This window comes from Oxyura jamaicensis, chromosome 2, assembly GCF_011077185.1.
Source record: "Oxyura jamaicensis isolate SHBP4307 breed ruddy duck chromosome 2, BPBGC_Ojam_1.0, whole genome shotgun sequence".
Lineage (NCBI taxonomy): Eukaryota > Metazoa > Chordata > Aves > Anseriformes > Anatidae > Oxyura > Oxyura jamaicensis.
Window position 1 is genome coordinate 57,760,937 of NC_048894.1, and position 20,774 is coordinate 57,781,710.

At 44.5% G+C, this 20,774-nt stretch overlaps 1 protein-coding gene across 1 annotated transcript in view; it reads right to left on the reverse strand.

Annotated features, from left to right (window-relative positions):
• Positions 1-7,519: 7,519 nt before the first annotated feature.
• The window catches only part of VOPP1 (VOPP1 WW domain binding protein), a 65,025-nt gene continuing 51,770 nt past the window's right edge, over positions 7,520-20,774 (reverse strand). The window contains exons 3-5 of the mRNA XM_035316941.1: positions 14,719-14,796; positions 12,432-12,568; positions 7,520-8,790 (exon numbers count right to left, since the gene is read on the reverse strand). Of these exons, the coding sequence (XP_035172832.1) occupies positions 8,609-8,790; positions 12,432-12,568; positions 14,719-14,796 (397 nt within the window). The 3' untranslated portion in view covers positions 7,520-8,608. The remainder of the gene's footprint in view (positions 8,791-12,431; positions 12,569-14,718; positions 14,797-20,774) is intronic.

Sequence of the window (20,774 nt, forward strand, 5' to 3'; positions counted from 1 at the left end):
CCTCCTGCAAACGCAGAAGCCACCAGCCATCCTGGGAGATTCCAAGCACGCGTTTTACTGACTGCCTAGCTAGGCGTCGGTGGGGAGGGTTTCTTCATTCAACTGCTATAAGCATTCTTGGTTTGGAATGACCCTTGCAGGAGGTAATTCTGGCTAGCCGGAGCCCAAGAAGAATTAAAATTTACTGTCTGGCTTACAAAAATGTGTATATATAGGTACATGCACACTTAAAACTGCTTAATACTGAGCAGATCTTGGAGGTGCGTGAGTGCACCAGTGGATGTAATGAGCAAATCCAGTGCTGGCTCTTTCTGTACCATAGCCAGCCTTCAGCTGGGGTGAGGCGCAGCACGTCTTTCTCTGCAGAATCATCCTGGAATTGAGTAAGACTGGAAATAATCTATCACATCAGGAAGCTTATGACTGTGTCTGCCTTGTCTTCCTGACATGCCTTTCCCCATAGCTCCTCCTATTTGTTACGGCTTCGTGATACACAGGTGGTCCATTAAAAAAAAAATGTGTGAATGAGTGAAAAAATGCATTTCACCAAGACACTGTTTTCAGAAATCACATCAAACTAAAATGTGGAAACTGTCTTAATATTCCCTGGTTTGCTTTGTCCGTGTGTAGTAGTCCATCTGGTGCAAAAAGCAGTAATGTTAAAAATGGAGATGCTCTTTAGGCAGAAAAAGAAGAAAAACGCTGATGTTTTGTTCTTTGGCTTTATTAGTAAAGATCAAGTTGTGTGGTGGTAATTTGTGTGCAGTTATTTTTTTTGTGTTGTACACCTTCCTTCCCTCCCACGCTGTGGTGTTTGAGTTGTTCCCCTGTTGGGACTGCTGAGCTGCCTGGTTTCGTAGTCCTGCAGGATCTAACAGAAGTGCCAGAATAGGGGCAAATCTCTTTTTTAACCTTCACTTTTCACTACTGTTGAAGGCCTCTTTGCTGTCATTTCTCATGGGTGATTTTAGTCTGGATTGCTTAGTACCCGAGTGCAACGTTTCTTTGCTCTCTGGTGAAATAGGTCCTGTTGAACAGTTTGCAGCTACAGCTTTACTTAGGACTGATTTTAAGAACACATATATGAAATCTCTGTTCAGCTGACTAACATCTGCTTTCCAGCTTTAAGACAGGTTGAGGTTTTTCTCCAGGTAGGATTTAACAGAATTAAACTCCAAGTACACTGCAGTATATGTATAACAGTACTTCTGTTTCAGAAAGCCACTTTGTAGTCCTCCTTGCTGCTGAGAGCAACTGCTTTTTCTTTTATTCTCTATCTAATAGCATTATTTCTGATCTGTAGGTAGAGGCCTGATCTGTACACAGTTATGTTCCTCCCTCTCGAGGAAGCTGTACCTCGGAATATTAGAGAAGCCCTCCACGCACGCACTTAGTAGTTCTCCACCACCAAAGCGCTGTTTTCAGACAGTAAAGAGTAAGGTAGGAGAGGACGGAGAGGTGGGAGGAAACCTTTCTGCTGTGTCTCAAGTAATAGCTAAGCAGCGGTGTGCTGCCTGAGCCACGCCGTGTCAGGGTGGTTTGACACAGCAGTCTGCTTCTCCTGGCAAAATTGTACACTGTCCATGTGCTTTCATTTCTTCCATGTTGATTTACAGGTGCAGGAACCCAGCCCACAGGTTGCACACAGGGAGCATCAGTGACCTGCGTTCAGCCACTGCTTCTCCTCCGCAGCTGCAAAGCTGTCCCTTCTACCTTGCTGCACCCAGCAGCCTGGGACAGTGGCTGCCACTTGTACCTCTCCTCTTCAATAGCACTCCTTTCTAGTCCTTGCTTTGGAGAAAGTGTTTTGTGCTGGCTCTTCCCTTGCATGCTGTCTCTAGTAGCTTCCCTCTCATCACATACAAACTGTAGGATCCCCAAAAGCAGCTACGGCCCCAGACACAGGGCAGCGGGGGGAAGGGCTCCCACAGCCACGGGCCTGGCAAAGATCCTGGCCAGTTCTGTTACCCATTGAATTAGCAGCGACGTGTTTTAAGTAGATAAAACAAAACCGATAATCCATTATCTGGCAAGGTGTCTGCCAAAACGTGGCTGTTTTGTGTTTATGTATGTAAAACTGAGCCGTCTGTTTACCTGAGTTAAGCAGGGAAGAAAGAGCAATACCTTCTTTGCTCCTTTGTGTACCGCATAAGCTGGAGAGTTGGTTGGAAAAAATGTAGTCCCAGTTGTTTGTTTTCACAGCAGCATAAACTGTCATAGGGCTTAAAAGAAAGAAAAGAGCAAAACACCACCCACAAAACAAAAAAGCTTGTCACGTTATCGTTCCCTGACGTGATAATGAAGCAGGAACAGCTGCAAGGCAGTGGCTGGTGGGAGCCCAAACAGAAATGGCAGGGTTGGTGCCATCCTTGTCAAACCAGGTCCTATTTGCAGCACAACCGATTAGTCAGCCTGCTATTTATTGGGCCACAAGGAAGCAGCTCGATTGTGTTGTAGGTGAAGTTCGCCCTTCTTCTGTCAGCGACGAGGCGCTCGGTCACACCAGGAAGGAGGAGGTTGAGAGGAGAGGCAAGAATGCGTGCACAGGTATACACCAATAATACCAGAGGTCAGGGAGCTTCGGTGGCTGCTCTGCTACTGACTGCTAGTGACGAGGAGCGACTCTAAAGCAGTGAGCTAGGTTTGTAAAGCACTTGCTGCATTTTAACCTGCTCCACTTCAGCAGTGATTCCTTGTTTTGTCTCCAGCCTGTGAGCAGCATAACAACTGCTCTCATATGTAAGAGTGGTTGGCTGGTTTTTTGCTACTTGCTTGAGCTGGTGTAAATCAGAAAAATAACAGGCATAGTGCTTGAAGGGTGGAGATTATTATCCAGATGCTTAATTGTTATTAAGCTTTCTGGGGGTGTGGGAAGAGGATGTGAGCTGAGTGGAAGGGAGTTGCTGCCTGAGAACATTTACAGTGCTGCTAAGTCTTGCCTTGCTCCTCATCAGCCCCGAGATGTTCTGGCCACAGCCAGCCCTTACCTTCAGCACAAGCCTGAAGACGTCTGACGGGCGTCACCAGAGGCTGAAGGGGGAGCTTCAGCCTGTCTGCTGAAAGAAGCACTCCTGGCTGGTTTTCTTCTGATGGGAGAAATGAGATGGAGCGAGGCATCAGCCTCCTGCTGTGGAGATGTGAGCCACATGCCAGGGGGAGAAAAACCCTGAAGAAAAGTAATTCCCAAAGCTGCCCAGAGCAGCTGAAAGGCTGGTGCATGCCCAGGCAACCCAGCTGTCCCTGCACCTGCAGCCCTGCCCCTCTGCCACACGAGGCAGAGCTGCAGTAGAGGTCAGGATTGGGGTTGATTTTCTGCCCAAACTGAGCCAGCAAGCGCTTTGTCTGCAGTGCATGGGCACGCAGCACACTACCAGCTCCCTGGCACTGCCTGCATCCATCACAACAGAGGCGAGGGGAGGCACATGGTGCCTACACACCCTTCTTGTCCTCCAGCTTGCCCCCTAAACCACAGCATAAGAAGGTCTCTTCTGCCAAAGAGCACACTTCTAGAGCATGGAGGAGCCTGCCCCAAGTGTTACCCTTAGCAGTCATCAGGCACCGAATCCATTTAACGTAATCCAAAACAAAGCTCAAGGTGTTCGGGTGTCTGTAGCCAAAGCCTGTAATGACCTGAAAGATGCTCAAGAAATGAGCTCATCCCTCCACCAGGGGAGCAGACCCCCCATACACACGTCCACCACACAGCCCATTTTTCCAACCAAGCCAACTGATGAGGGACGTGGGGGTTTTAGGCACTGCTCCCTCCCTACCCCAAGTAATTCGGCTTCATGGCTCAGCACCGCTGTGCTGCTGCTATATAATGATGGGGGCTCTCACTGGTTATGGCCACAGAAGTTAAAATAACAGTGTTTGTACAGGTGATGCAGAGCACCTGCCTGCAGCTGGAACCTGAAACAAGACAAAATCAAAGATGAGGCCAGGTCTGTGGCCATGGAACTCCCGAGGTCAGGGAGCTTTGCTGCATGAGTGAGGAGATGGCTGCCTCCCTGCTTGGAGCTACGGAGTCTAAGAAATGCTGCAGAGAAATCTGATGACTGTACCTGGAGGCATGAGCTCCACACGATGATCACGGCATCCTCATGAGTCTATAAATACCTCTGCTTACTCCCTCTCTGCACAGTTCCTAGGGAGGAACAAAAGCAGAGCCCAGCCATCCTTCCACAGCCTTTGCTGTGCTTTACTGAGACAGGACCGACAATGAAACCAGCCACAGGAAGGGCACGTTCCCTGCCTACCCCACAACACAGCCAGGGCTTTTCTTCCAGGCCTTGGACGTTCAGGCAAGGTACACCAAGAGTCACCAGTGATGCCTTTCTTTTAAAGCCGCTTCGTTGGAGACTTCCATGTGGCAGACAAGGACTGACAACCCTCCCACCCCAAAGGGTCGCAGCAGCAGAAACCTCAAAGGTTTTCTTACCCACAGGGACCACCTCGGCATGTTCCTCCTGATCGCTGCCCCATCAGACACGAGATGTTCTCAGGATGCACTGCCAAAAAGCAGGCCTCAAGAGGGCATCACTCATATTCTGCTTCTCCCCTGGCTGGGTCTAAGCACCTCCACTCTGCCCAAGTCCTCCTTAGGGCATTTAAATCCCTCGTATCAAGCACTACTGCAACAGGAGGCTGATACCCACCCATACCCTGACCTCCACATGGTGCCCTCAGGACACCCCAGCCTGGGCTCCCAAGTGCCAGAGCAGCCCCAGGGCACGCAGCTGGTTCTGCAGCCAGATGGACCACCACCTCCATGGACAATGAGACACCAAAACCCGCGGTGCGCCAGAGGGAGAAACAGTAGCAGCAACCAGAAGTATCTGACGTGGAAATCCCTGTGGGGGAAGCAGTTCCCTGCCACGTGGAAGGTCACGTTCATGAACAATTAGCCCTGCATTCTCTCCTGCTTGCTATTCAAGAGATGATGCTTTTATATCTGCTCATTAATATTAGGAGCCTTAAAAATACACCTCAGGAAAGAGCAATGAAAATGGTTAGAGGTATAGCAACATCTGAACTTACTTAAAAAAAAAAAAAAAAAAGAAAGAAAAAACACATTTCAAAAGAAAACCCGCACAAATTTTAGGAGCAATAGAAGCCCGAGAGTGTAGAAAGCCCAAGCTCTGCTCCATCCTCCAGCCCACCAACCCAGCTTTGCTAAGCATGCAATACACATACCTGAGCCACTTCACATTGTTGATATGACCCTAGGAAAAGTTACAGGGCTTCTCCCTTCTTTCTCCTTCACCATTTTTCAACCTAACATATATAAAAGATAAGGGAGGGGGAGATAAGAGGAAGCCTAAACACTTTGAAAGGCAAAGCAACAAGAGGAAAGGCATGTAAACAGTCTGCAAGTAATTCATAGGGATGCCCACACCGGCCCTGGGCTTTCAAGAGAAGACCAAGCAATTCTGCTAGAAGAGGAGTGTATGTCTTCTAAGAGGTAGTGTCATCCACCACCCCACACAAAGAACAACCAGGCTTCAGGAAAACTTCACCAGAAGTGGAACTTCAATGTACGGTACGAGAATTTACTATAAAAGGTTCCTATTCAACATTATCAAGAAAACATCTATTCTCAGATACATTTAATAATACAAAAGGATGTAATATCTGCTAACATCACAAGTCCGTTGTCATTCTACTGACAGAAAATGAAATGTTGGATTTAAAATATATATATATAGTGTCTACACCACCATAGTGCCATACATAGCCTTATATTTTGAAGAAAAATTTAGAAAATATGTATAGTTATGGCATGCATAACCATGTGATGGACCTTACATACAAAATGTATCTTTTCCTCTCTGAAGTGTCCACTGAGCCTATACTGCAGACGCAGAAGTGCATGCTTTGTCCCTTATTATGATGCACAGAAAGGGAAAGCATTTTACCATCAAAACATATCTGAAAAGCATTTCTGCACTGCCTCAGGTGCAACGTGAGGGTGAGCGGAGGCGGTTCTCCAGCCTGCGATATACTGGGGGTGAGACAAGGTGACCCTAATGGCGCTCTGGGCGGCACTGCGGTAGGAGAGGGGAGTGCACAACTCTGCCCATTCCTTCTCGTCCTCCCACGCATGATGAAGTTTGTGCAGAAAACCTTGATATTAGTTAAGAAAATCAAAGGATTCACTTGTCAGGCAGTTGTCTCCAGGTGTTTACATGACACAAGAAGCCATTTCCGTGTTTCACAACTTCAAATGAAAGAGACAAGCTCTGCCTATCGAAACACCTGCAATGACAGAAAGGTTACAAGATTTGGCTCTAGGTACATCATTTACTCATATCAGCTCTGGGAAACTACGATTTTTGTCCTTCCGAGGTTCACTGTTAATAAATTTCCAGTCAGAAGGCTTACCCAGACTGCCTGCATTTCTTCATTTGGAAGTGCAGTGAAAGAGAACAATGAGAAAGTATTAGAAAGTGGACAGCTGAATTTTAATCCATAAAGCACTCTCTGTAACAATAAGCAAGAGACCGGGCAAACCTCTTTCTGGAACAGAGCACAGGAATCCCACTAGCACAACAGAAAGCACGGTCTCTCACCATATGCAGGAGTATTTTGCGGCCTAAGGTGAAATTATTCAGTACTTTTAAACGTATGCTGAACTTAAGCAAACCTAGTAGGATATGGTCCAGGTGAACCCTGCAAGGACTGTAACACAAGGGCAAACTCAGAGCACGGATCTACCCCCCGCATTGGCTCTGACTTCCCTGGAGTCCCTCTTGGTGAGGAATCAGCTCTGCAATGCTCTGAACATCTCTGAGGCCACCTGGGAATCACCCATCCTTATGCACCAGAGCTGCAGCTCTCACCACATCCTACAAGTGATGGTGTCACACACAGAGTTTTCCCCGACTCTGAGCAGCCACTGGTCATTACAGAAGGCAGGTTACAAGGGAGGGTGTTGGGGAACACAACACCAACATCACAACGTGAACCAGCGTTTCGATGCTGCTAAACCAAGCAGGTCTCCCCACCACACATCAGTAGAGCAGGTTGCAAAACAGTTATTTTCCCTTCCCTGTCAAATGACGACTTTGGTTACAATTTCACCCAAGTTCTGCTGGAATGAGCTCCTCAGAAGTTCGCTCTGCTCCAGAAGACTACTACCAGCACCAGCAGCATTCAGAACCACAGTGTCCCACAGTGTTTTCTGTTAGATACTCACGTTTCTGATGAAAGGGATGCTCTTTCCTGTCAGTTCCACAAATCTAACTTGCTGCCTAGGAACAAATTCTCACAAGCCACTGGCAAGCCTTAGCAGCACAATAAAACTCTTGCTCCCTGAGCAACACAAGTCTTCGAATTACTCAAAATTACCTCGGTGACCTCTGTGACCTGGCTGGAGATGGGTCTGAAAGCCCTCATAGGAAAAGGGACTCTGTTTCTTTGAAGGTGTCGACTAGTTGGCTGCAAGCATGAGGTGACAAATTGGGAAACAAAGCAAAGCATGCAAAGAGCTACTGCAAAACCAAGCCATTTGTGCATCAGGTTAAGGAACTGCTCTTAAGCACAAGTCCCAAAAAGTTATTTATTTATCCTAGAGAGGAGAGTGTTTTACAAATCCGTCACCCGGATGTGACAGCTCTTCTTTGTACTCTTTGTGGCAGCAGCAAGACCATAATAAAAAGTATTACTTCTCAGTGACAAAGTTCCCATCAATTTAAAAGGGAAATGTGCTCCCGTTCCCCCTTACTGTAATTGTTCTCCAAATTATGGAAGAAGATTTTCTTACGTATCTCATTATTTCTAACCGTTTAGTCTAGAGGCACAAGCACAAGTAGTTCAGAGGTTCTAACACTCCCCGCTCACTACCCACGTTTAGGTCATCAGCTGTTTCACACAATCTCACCTTTGGCAAAACAAGGGGAGCCAGGACGCAGCTCACACAGGCAGAGTCCAGGTGGTGGCCAAGAAACACGCGGCTCCCGGTTCTTTGTTTTTAGGTGCACCATTTCAAGTAGTGAAGGTCTCTGCGCTAGGGCACTTGGCAAAGCTGCTGCCTGACTCAGCCAACAGTGGTGCCCCACTCACTCAGCACCTTCTACCACAGCGCCTCTCTGTTGTGCATCAGAACCAAGTTTTACAAGAAAACCATAAACAAAATGATGGTGGTCACCATTTCTGCTAAAGCATTGCCCTGATTTTTCTATGTCTCCCCTCTTTCTCTGTAGTTTCCCTTAGGCGAGGGCATTTCTTCCATTTTGGGAGAGTGCACGTCACTCTGAGGTTGCATAAAGAGCTGCGACCGGTAGCCTGCCACAATGCGATTATACACACGGTTGAAACAAACAATAAATAAAGAGAAAGACATACAGGTTTTAAATATAGGTTTCCATTAAAAGCATTACAAAGACAACTTCTCTCATTTTGAAGACAAAGAAAAATTCACTTCTACTGAAAAAAAAAAAATTAAAAATCACCCCTTTGCAAGTAACTTTAATGAGGAAAGGTGCAGGGAAGGGAGGGAGAGAGGACGCGGAGAACTAGCAAGTGTTCAAAAGGGCAGATGCCCACCATCTCGGTCATTTTGCAATGGCACCTTCTGCTCACACAGTCAGGTCAGAGCGCCACACAGTCCTCACGTGGAGGATTTCACCACCTGCTCGTACGGGGGAGGCGGCGTGTTGCAGTAGGAAGGTGGGGGCGGGTAAACCGGGTTTCCCTGCGGGGAGTTGGGCTGGACGTGGAAAGCCATAGCCATGGGATTCATCACAGGTCCACCTGGATCTGTGTAATACGGCACGCCAGGCTGTTGTGACCCTGGAAGAAAGAAGGAGAGAAAAGGTATCAACAGCAGCAGCAACATCAGACAGCAGTCATGCTCTTCCAGGGGCAGGAGAGACTGTGTCCCTGTGCTCTGTGCACTCACCAAGTGTTCACCAGACCAAGGACACGGAGCCATGTTTCTCCCATTCCAGGGAAGACCCAGACTACATTCACTTCTCAAGATTTCACCAAAAAGTTTCAGTTTTGCATGCCATGGAAATAACTTAGTGAAGCGAAGTGCACCACTGCCCCTGCGAAATGCTATGTGAAAGCGAGCCCTGCTTAGTTCTCCAGAAAGAAAGCTGTCATGCCTACAGAAAGCAATCTCAGATGGACCAAAAGGGGGTTCCTGTTGCACCTCCCTGCTCAGGTGGAAAGTCTTCTGAGACAAAGAGGTCTTCACGGATAATTTTCCAACATCCTGGGTTCTCCTGTGCGTCAGAGCACATCTCAGACAGACCCATTTCCCTCTAAGGCAGGATATGGCTAAGGAGTAAACACGTACAAAGCAAAAGTCTGAGTTGAAGCCAATTACGGCTGGCTAACAAAATGGGACAATATTGTTCAGCACAGATTAAATTTAGGAAACGACAGCGGAGCCTGCAGGGACAAGGAACGGAAACTTGCAATCAAACACTAAATTCCTTAATCGTGACACATGAGGAGTAGCAGAGAGCGCTGCCGTGAGGAGTAATGGAAATAGCATGTAACCCTCCTCAGACATCACAATGTCCAGTGGAAGACTACTGAATGCAATTTTGGCAATAAAGTCACAGAGCGCCTCTATCTCAATATGTTAATTAGTTCCCTTTTCTTCCTCTCTGTCTCTTTAAATGAGGCTGGACTGGAAGCTTATATATATATATTGTCTGAGCAACATGCTTTCTTCTTTTGGTAGTAGTCTGTCTTTCCTATAATGAAACAGCCTCTAAGGGATTTTCAACTCAATCTTTCATTTTCATGACTTGCTGACTCTAGGACTCGGTATTACCACAGAAGGAACACAGGCATCTTGAAGCTTCAGGCATCCTTTAGTACTTTAAGCATTCAGGAAGGACTTGCATACTGCATCCAAAAACGCACCCTTAGAATATTAAGATCAGATTGGTCAAGCCATAATGCCCACGGATGCAACTAATCCCAGAGCCTGGAGTCTGGCTCAGGAGGTTTTTTTTGGATGCTTATCAGCCAAGAGGACAGAAAGCAGATCATGAATGCAGTTATTTCCTTCTTAACAAGAAGATTTTTTTTTCCTTTTGCCTATGTAAGCGAAAAAGGCTGCTCCACAGCCTCTCTTCCTTTGCTGTGGAGATGAGAAACCCTTGTCCCGCTTCTACACGGCATTAGCATGCAGCTGCAGGAGAGCCAGGCTGGGAAAAGGACCCAGGTCCTTCTCCAGAGTCTGTGCTAATATCCTCTTAGCACAGAACACTGTTTCTTAAGCTTTTTTTGTTTAAAACTTAAATCCTGCTCAGCTCTGCGGTTTCCAGGTGCACAGGGAGAAAAGAGGTAAGGTAGCTAGCTCGCTGCACTCTGTTTTTTTAGAAAAACTGGTGTTTCCAAACCCAGCATTTTCATTGCATTTCTGCACCACCAGCTGTCCTTCAGAACACAGAAACTCAAAAAGGAAGCCATGAACTAGGGCACACGCAGCACCTCACAAGCCCACACAGCAGGGGATCACAACAGAGACAACAAAAAGGTGCAGGACAGAGAGCAAGGAATAGGGAAAGCACTTGGGATTGCTGAGAGACTGACTCCAAGTTCAGCAAAACAAGTACAAAAAAGTTTTGGTGGGCTTAGCTCAGATCCCAAAGCTTTTAGAAACAGCAACAGCAATCTGGAAGTAGGTGGCACAAGCAAGCTACCAAAGGTCTGGGGCTTATTTTATATTTGCCCACAGTTTGTATTCCATGAGGTGTCACGAAAAACTAAAAACACGTTCTAAAATTAAATCTGGCATTCACCAATCCAGCCAAAGACGCTCCTTGTTTACATAATCTTGGAGTTATTTTTCAGGCTTAAAAATATCCTCTAGTTAGTTTCATTCCCCGCCTCCAAACCTCCACTGCTGAAAAATAAATACTCTCTGGGGAAATGCGTGGAAAGCAGAAAACCAGATGCTGAATGGATGCTTTCCAAAAAAAAAAAAAAAAAAACAAACAACAACAAGAAAAAACTTAGGATTAAAAAAAAAAAGTGAATAGAGTGATAGTTTGTGTCTGTAATGTCTCTTTATCCATGCAGACCTGTGACAGAGAGGGAGAAGTGCATGTCTATGAGCACACATTTAAGAATGCAAGACAGCATTTCAAAAATCTGAACAATGCATGAGGGTGTCCAACAGCACGCATGATGGAGGGGAGAGCCTGAATGCCCCATCTCTGTACAATGGTCGTAGTCACAGCTCACTAAAATGTTTTTTATGACACTTTTCTAAGGAGGTTGTCTGGTGTGGCACAGAGATGTAATGGATCAGAAAATTATTTTTAACAAAGAAGTTTGAGGCAGCAGATTTTCAGAGATATCCTCCTCTTCAATGCAAAATACTCACTTGTATTTCCACTTCCAAGGCAGTGTGAAACAAAAACAAATTGCCAGTTCGTAAAAACTTGTCAGAAAAAGTTGTTATTCTCTGGCTTAAGCTCGCTGTAATTTATCTTGTGACAAAATGACAGCCCAGGAAGAAAAGTGCCATTGTACCAAGCAAGCCTGCGTATGTGTGCCTTCACAGGCAAGTGTGAGCACTGTCTTTTGCCATCAGGAGACTGGTTAAAAAGTCTCGGTTTGGCCTTGCTGAGACTGGGAAAAGGCAAGCACCTGAACGTGCATTCAGGTGTAACCTCAGCACTGCGCATCTTCCAACTAGAGGCAGCTGCATTTAAAATGCTCCCACCAGGTACAGACATCTTCTGCTTACAGGTGAGTCTTAACTCTGCAGGATTCTCCCAACTGTGACTCTCTAACAGCCAGAGGGTAAGACATAAGAAGCTTAGAAACAGTACTGCCGGAGAAGCTATCACTAGGTAGGTCCTCCTGATGCTCACAGCCACGACTGACCAGAGAGCAATCACACTGACAAAGGCAGAACTTTGCCACAAAAAAAAACTAGTATAGAACATGGAAGGCAAATCAGAAAGAGAAGACTTGCAATACTGCCAGACCACAGAAGAATAATATTGGGCTTTCCTGCACCCCTGCCAAACGTTACTAACTATATTTAAAACTCTTTTCATATTCCTCACATGAAGAAAACGTCACTGCTGATTTTGGCTACCTATCACCTTGTCTACACTGCAAAGTGCGCACTTGCCATCCCATTCATGGGTACACAGCTGTAAAGATGCTAGGAACCATAACATAAGGAAACTGGAAGTCCTGTTATCCTGGGTTTCAAAATACTGTTGCACATTGCGGCAGCATGATGCCATTTGGAAGGCAGAACTTCATTCCTCAGAGGAGGTGGCCAAATGGCTTAGTGCAGGGCAATTCCTTGTCCAAATCCCCCAGTTTTCAAAAAGTAAACCTACCCACCCACTCCCAAAAGAAAACAAACAAAAACTAACCCACACTATTTCTAATGCCTTGGCAAATGTGAGATATTAATGAAATTTGTTAAGTGAGCAGTCTCTGACCTGATGCAGTGTTGACTGGTTGTCTCGTGTAAGACACATTAAAAGTAGGTTCTTCTACTAGTGGAGGAGGGTACATCCGTCTTCGGATAAAGAAACCAGCTCCACAACAGAACAAAACTCCCATCATCAAAAGGAACCTAGGCAAAGAGAGGAAGGAGGTCAAAATCCACCTGCATTCAGGCAGCTCTCAAACTGAGATTGTTCACTGAACGAAAGAGTACCACCTATCAGCCATCAGCCTATGGCTTATGTTGGGGTTTCTAATACCACAGCATCATTTAGGTTGCACAGCTTGTCTCTAGAGAGCAGACCTATGGCATCTGAGATCGCCATACCTTGGGGCACTTGTGGACATACTGTGGACATTTCTTGTGCTTTATATGTGTTCAATGTGTACTGGTATATAAAATACAAATCTGAACCTGAAACACCCTTGAACTTTTGGGTACTTCAGGTTCATATCTGACCTTTGTTCCCATATTGTTGGACTGAAATTCCACATCTGTACAAACTGCCCATCTTGGACCCAAGTCTAGCTCTCGCAGCACCTAGGCTGGCCGGTAGGTTTGGGGTGAGGAGGTCTGGCTGTACAAACAGGAATGTCATTCTGCAGCTGCTCTTAAAGGAAGATTCTTAGATGTTCTTAAATGAGTAACACTGTAATTTTGTCTCCCGTGGGAAATTGGGTAACTGACATTTAAGTTCAAGCAAGAAGACTAAAGCATTGAGCAGTGAAAAGGACAGGTTTTGTTTTGTGCTTCCTAGACAACGTATACATTGTTAAGGAAAAGGACATTATTTTACTTCAATTCTCCTCAGCTCCTTTTCCAACCTGACTAAGGCTTCCTCATTATTCTCCTGCCCTGATGCTGTGAGAACAGACATATGCAGCAAGAGCACATCAGGAGATTTTGTTTTTAAAAGTACTTTAATTCAAACAGTGACTTTCCCTGTGTTTCTTTGATTAGTTATCAGATGCAGCAGTGACTGATGCAAGTTCCAGTAAACCTAAATGGTTCTTCGACTTTAATTGCCACCTTATTTCTTTTATTCTCAGGGCCCTTTTCTGGAAGGCAATAAAGCTGTACTCTTTTGGAAAGGTTGGAGGCAAGAAGAGCATTTTTATTTTTATTTTTTCTGCCTAAGTTGGCCAGAGGCAAGCCTACACACCACACTTATCTCCTCTGGAGCACTCCCAGAGGCCTGAGAGGAACTGTGACACTGCATGACAGTGGGAGGTATTTTATGCAAAGGGTCAAATTCTGATCTTGTTTCTACAGTGGACACAAGAGCAGAATGAGGTCCTGTTTCCCTGAGCCAAAATTAATGCATTCCTTTTTGGCTGCGTTCCTGCAAATGATTTGCTCTGAACAGAAAAACAGAGATTTACAACGTCACTCTAGGGATTCAGATGCAGAACTCTTCAGTAATATCACTAAGGATTGTACACTGAAATCCCACAGTCTGCTTTGGGAAATCTCTGTATTATATCAGGCTTCTGTTTTTCAGTGGTTATTCATTTCAATTTTGAAGGCTTTTTTTTTTTTTTAAGCAGTCTTCAAATTCTTTATAAAAATTCCTAAAGCCAGGTTTTCTAGGAGAGCTTTTGCTTTCTCTCTACTGTAATGAGAAGGTTTTATTCAGGTGTTTTCTTAAATTCCTCTCTAAAAAGAATTTACCTTATTTTTTCGTTATGCATATGAACATGATTAGTTTAAGCTTTATCCAGATTACCGAGCTGCTGGTTTCGCAAGCTCAAATCTTTCTGCCTTCTTCTCCCTTGCTGTCATCTCCAGTAAAATCCTCACAGTCATAAATGTACTACTCTTTCCTTTTAATTGAAGCCTCAATTCATCAGGCAGGACTTTCTTAAACCCTGCATGAGCACACAACTCTCCTTATGCAACTTCCTTTTAAAATTCAGCATCCAACAAAACTGGGCAAATGCTGCCATTTGGTAGTAGCTGGGATGGGTGTAAGGACAAATGTGAGACCCCTGCCTGTACAGCCCAACAAGATGCAGAAACAGGCCAATCTGACACAAGTAGCCTCCTTTTCCAATATTTTCTCACTGCTCGTCATATAAACAGTTGTTATTGTTGGGAGCATCAAGAGGACTGTATAAGCAAAAAAATAAAGTCCTTGCATTTATGCACACACGTATCCATTACCACATACTCGTAACTATTTTAAAATACTAGGGCTGGCAATACCCTGATTAACGTCCTACAAAAACAACAAGAAAAGACACTGGGAACATTAAAATCAAAATTTAGCTGTGACCTACCAAAAGTACCATAGTCGCTGGATAGAGAGAGCTCTTACACAGCATCTTGAACCACAGCAATCCTCATAGGAGCGACATCTGCACAGGAAAAAAGATAAAAGTATGTTAGGGGAGTGGTTGCCACTCAGAGCAAAACAAACAGCACCAGATCAGACTGGGGAAGGGAATATAAACTCAACATAAAACTTCCAGCAAATTCACTTGTTTTAAATTAACACTACAGAGCTTAAACACAAGCAGAGACGAGTCCCTGACTCAGATGCTGCTAGCCCCCCCTGCCAGAAGCTTTATTTACAACATCACTGTGAGCCTGGAAGGCAAAACCCACAACTGCTGCCCTGCTGGCACAAAGCACAGCTGGGGCTCTTGCTGTGGGACAGGCACCACTGCTTATTTAGGGCTGCGAAGGAGCTAACATCTCAGCCAGTAACCCCAGCCTGATCCTTGCACCCTGTCCATTTTCCTGGAGTTGCTCCTGGTCCAGGAAGTTGTAGGAATAAGAAAATACCACGGTCCTCACTCCTCAACTGCCAGGTATACAAGCTCGCTGAGACTACCCCGCAGTGTAGGATCCCAGAGCTAGCACCAGGAAAGAAGTCCAGCTGAACTGCTAACAGCAAACCACATGTGGCTGGATAAGGTTGTCGCTCAGGTGTACAGATCCATGGCACAGCCCAGAAGCTTTGTATGTCTTACTGAAACTGCCTTCCTATACGCTTCTTTCAAAGCCGCCTCAAAAATACTGATTTTAGCATTTAATTTTATATAAGAGGACATGCTACAAAGAAAAGTGGTATTACTGTGTTTTGTTTCACAGTAAATGAATGCTGCATACATCAAACATGAGCCATTTGGGGTTTTATTCACTGCAACAGTCGAGAATTACAAAGTCAAAAACTGCCAGATCACTCATTCTTCGCACATTGGCAGCGTTCAAACACAGAAAACACCAAGTGCAGAAAAAAACTTCAAGTGTACCATTATTAGCAATTTTAAAGGCATTTTTTGCTTTCCACAAGTTGCAGCAGACTGCAGCTGCCAACGACTCCCATTATTTCAGTAGGCTTTCCTCCAACAATGTATTTCAAATTAGTATTTCATATGGAATGGAACAGCTTTAAAAATATTATAGCACCAGCCACTGTGAGCACAAGGCACAGCTTCACTCAAACCCGAGCCAGCACATACGTTAACAGCAACAGCCTCTGAACAATTTCTATGGTAACTGCCATTTCCAAACCAAGGAAACACGCTACATGTTTAGCGGGATAAAGGACAGAGGTTAACACAGAAACCATGGGACGTGACAGACTTGGATGAAATACTCAGGTTACCCACACATACCAAAGGAAGAGGTGGGTATCACAACTGGATCAATCTTTTTAAGGGTGGTTACTCCTGTATGTTCAATGAGCACGTTGAATTAAGCATCTGGGTTTGGGAAAATTTGCCCAACTACATAATTGTGCTCCCATACTTGTACGCAAAGCTAAAAAACCAGTTGGGTAATTGTACAGACATTTACACAGTGACATGCTCAATTAACACACCTCCACTCAGAAAATTCATCAAGTCTCACAGGCTTCAGCCTGTAACTGGGGGCAGAGGAGGAGGATCTACAGACACATAATCTGCCACTGAAAACTGCATCCACCCTTCTGATGACAGGCAGGCAGGATTTCTTCTAGTAAAGCCTGAGGATCTGATACTTTGGTCAGCACAGCAAGGTCCACTCTTATGCTCAGACACCCAGTTTGGCATTTGAGCACAGTAAGCTGCTAACACCAGAGGAAAAAATACCCACTTTGCTGTCCCTGGGCCAGAAAGCGCCCCAATCACCAACATTTCTTCTTTAAAGCTTGCCAGGACCCTAACAAAGGCTCATACAGAAAACTACCAAATACCAGAAAACTACCAACAAGACTTTGCAAGGTAACACTGAGCCTGCCTGGGGCCAAGAAATAAAGCATTCCTCCATGCTCCCCATGCAGACCGACCCAGCGGGAGCTTTAAAGACAAGCCTTAAATGCACTGTCAGGATCTTACAAAATGGCGGGGCAGCCTCTGCCTTCTGCTAAAACAGCAGTGGCAGTAACCCTGATGCTCTTACACATTAACAGCTGTTAATCCACACCAACAAGCACCTGCCCTTTTGCTGATGCTGCACAGCAAGGGCTTTTAAGGCTCTTTGGGCCAGAAAAGCAGAGGAAACGGCCTGTAAGTCCTTCCAGAAGGATGGAGTTGGAGGTCTACTCTGTGGGGCAACTGTGCTAGTATATAAAAACACTTCTCATCGATTCTTGCCGCTCCGCATTTCAAAAGAGTGAGCCATGCTCCGATCTGTGAAAGACAGGGAATGAGCTCCCAGGATCACTCACCAGGGGACTGCCCTCTTGTAGCCCTTCTTCATGCAACTGAGGCCCCAAAATTGAAGGGTTTGGGGGCTGTGGGCACTTTGCACCTCGGCCTCCACACGCGCTCCTCAACACAGCACCTCACGGGACAAGGATCGAATGCTCCTCTGTCTAACTTGAAAGCCCCAGAATAATTTTCCAGATCAAGCCAAGCCCCAAAAGCTTTGCTTTTATTAGACTCCAACTAAAGTCCAGAGTCTGGGAGACGACACATACTCCTCCCCTCCCCCTACCTTGCTTATTTTGCATCTGTTTTCTCTAGAGCAAGAAGGGATGGGAAAAGGCTATTTTAAAAATCTGTAATTATGGTCGTTCCAACAATGATATTAAAAATAGCATCTGTATGATGAGTGTAGTACCTGAATTGACTTTTTACTTTTAATCTCTAAATTATCTAGGCTATGAGTCAGCACCATTTTTAAAGTGTCAGTGGCTTCAATTTTCTTCCTGCAAAAGACGACGAAGGTACCAGCTGGAAGGCAGAAAGGCTCAAATGCTGAATGTTTATGAAGCTCTTGAGACCACTGAATGGCAAACAAACAGGCCATCAAAAAGGAGTTTTGTCTCCTACACAGATGACTGCATTTTCAAATGGTTCAAAATGAGATGCAAAAGACTGAGGAGTCTCTCCCTATGGCTGTGTTTAGAGTAAGCCCATTTTATAACAGCCAATACACTTTCCAAGGCAACTCATCCAAGGCTAAGCATTGTGTTTCCTGGGCTGATCTGTGAAGTCAAAGCCAGTGTCATGACTCGAGGGAAATCTCTTTGAGATCTGACACAAGTAACACCCACTTTTTACCTATAACAGCAAGCAAGTGCTTGATTTTTTGTGTCTGTGAGCATGAACACAGGTACGTAGGAGTCTGGAATCACGGATGGTACCACGATCGCAATGTGCTGGCTGTTTGTATTTTCCACCAGTTGGTAGCAGCTGCTCAAACAGACTGGCAGAACAAGCGGCCATTTGCTGCTACCACTGCTCGGGCACTGTTCGAAAGCTCTGCTCGTCTTTTGTTCTTCGTTCAATGTGCTACGAAAAAACAACACAACTTCTGCCAACATTGATCCTAATTACAACAAAATTAACTTACTTATAAAAGCCATTATTATTCGCAGGCAAAATAAGACAATAAAATCAGCTTATTAATGGAGCAACAAACAAGCTTAAGCATAACCAATCTTTGATGTACTATCTCTTACTGCCTGACAGAAAATCCCAGCAGAATTAAGACCTTGGTTCGGAAAAAAACAATGAAACACACACACACATATTTATTGAATTGATATGCATGTCCTTTAAATTACCCTTGTGCATTGTCTCTGCTTAACAGGGAAGGACTGGTTGTGCCTAGTGCTGGTATACCTTCCACACAGCAATCCCAACAGTTATAGCCCCCTGGAACGTCTGTCTGCCTCTCATGCTGGATTACAATTTTGCTTTGGGGAAATTTTACTCAAAAACAAGCAAACAAACAGAGGAGTGCTTGGAATTAAAAAAATATTTGTCACGTTTGGTTCTGTCTTCCTTAAATTGGACTCATCAGTTATGACAGAATTGCATTCTTGAGCAATGAACTATACCATCAATCTAACCTGGACTCAGTTCATCCCCTACAGAAGACTATTCTAAAGCCAATTTCCCTCTTTCACACATAAGCAATGATCTAAGATCTGCATTTCCCTAGGGCGATGCCTGCAGATCCAAATTTAATCCATTATGTAGGATAAGACATGGTCCACTAGTTGCTTTGCTAATCTGCAACTTCACCAAGCATATGCTCTCTCTCTTAGAAACTGCCCACAATGTGATTTATGATTTAGAAGGTACATCTTTTCATTCATAATTCAGCAGAGTGAAATGAATGCATCTCCACGTCTAACTACGTGCATTACTAGCACACCAAGGAACTGCTGTGTCAGGGATCAAAGTTACACTCTGTAAGATCACAGCAACAACCTTTTTACATGTGTTTTCACTTAAATCATGAAGCCAAACTTTATTCCTTAATGGACAAGCAAAGCATGAAGTTTCAGATGAAGGGTATAAGGTCATACCCATACCAAAACTAAATCCCGTACTTCCACGTGTTCTGCAGATAACAACTACTTGATTTAACAGTCCAGAAGTGATTTTTCCATTTATACCTGCATCTACATAATCAAACAAGTCCCTTCTTAGCAGAGCTGCTGCAGGAAAGAACTGCATCTAAAAGTAATTCCCTGATCGGCACTTGATGAAAACTGGAGAAATTAAAGACGTAAACAAGGATTACAGTCTTTAGTAGACCGTATGGTCATAGTGGTCTAACTTATTCCCCATCAACACTATCCTTTTGAAACGCAAGCTGTCATGTTCCTAGTTTGTCTCTATAAACTATTTGCATCACATGTGCCAAAATCTGATTTAATATTGAAGATGTTTGACTAGCAATGTCTTTTGGAAGCATAGAACAAAATACAAATTGTTAATCCACATGTGGTGGCAGAAAGCCTGCTCTAGATACAGGGATAGAGGAAGGAAGGGTGAAAGAAAACCATGAAAAACCCAAAAAACCCACAACCAAAAGTCCTTTAAATACAGTAAATTGCGTGATTTCTACCTTGCGTTCTGTAGCCAAGCCTGACTGTGATTCCAAAAAAGGCTGCATGCCAGTGATAAGTTAAATGATTGCTGCATCATTTATGACCCCTTGCTGGAACGAAGAGTTAAATATAAGTAACAGAGGGCATAGCAAGAGACTGAAATTAAGAACAGAAGAGAAAGATTTGTGGGAAATGTTTAGTAGCATTAGATGAAGCTAAGAAAGTCCCAGCTGTGGTCCTAATACTGGCATAGGCAAAACACCAGAAGGAGATCCACAAGTGTTCATAAGAACTGGAAGCAATAAACCACTGAGACTGGGTCACCTCCATGCAGACCCGATGCCGGGCCTTCAGTCAGGTCTGCTACTTTTAAACAGATGAAAGCAGACAGCTGAAGTATGCATACGTATTTATTTGTTCAAGGACAAAAAAAAAAGAAAAATAAATAAGGAAAAAAAAACTTTTTTTTTTTAATTTTTATTTTTTTACGATATTTAATCTGCTTGAAACTCAGCTGCCAGGATGCCATGATGCTGAACAAAGAAAAAAAAAAAGCCGCGAAACAAAAAAAGAAAAAACAAAGCAGGCAAACACCACACAACAATCAGCAAAGACAATCCTGATGAAGCTTAGAGGGGTTACTTGAGCCACGAATGAGGAACAATGCCACTGAGCTCAAGAGCAATACCCTGCCACAAAAAAATCAGAATTAGACCTTAAGAAAGAGGAATGAGAAAAAAAATCAACAAGAAGTAGACTGAAAAACTGGAAGAAGGGTAATTATTTTTGTACTGAGTTCATTTCACCACCGATCAATTAATTTACAGCCATTTTGTATGCACGTTTCCATTTTTCAAGAAAAAGCTGTTTTCAAAACAAAGCCACTGCCTGTACAACTATGGAAATAAAAACCCAGGTTATTGACTACAGACATGAGGAAGATCACCAGACAAGTGAGTGAGCTTAACATTACACATACGGTGGAGAGGTTATCTCAAGGAATCCATTTTTGCTATAGCAGCCCACTGAGCATGGAAATTGTTGAGTACACTCCTG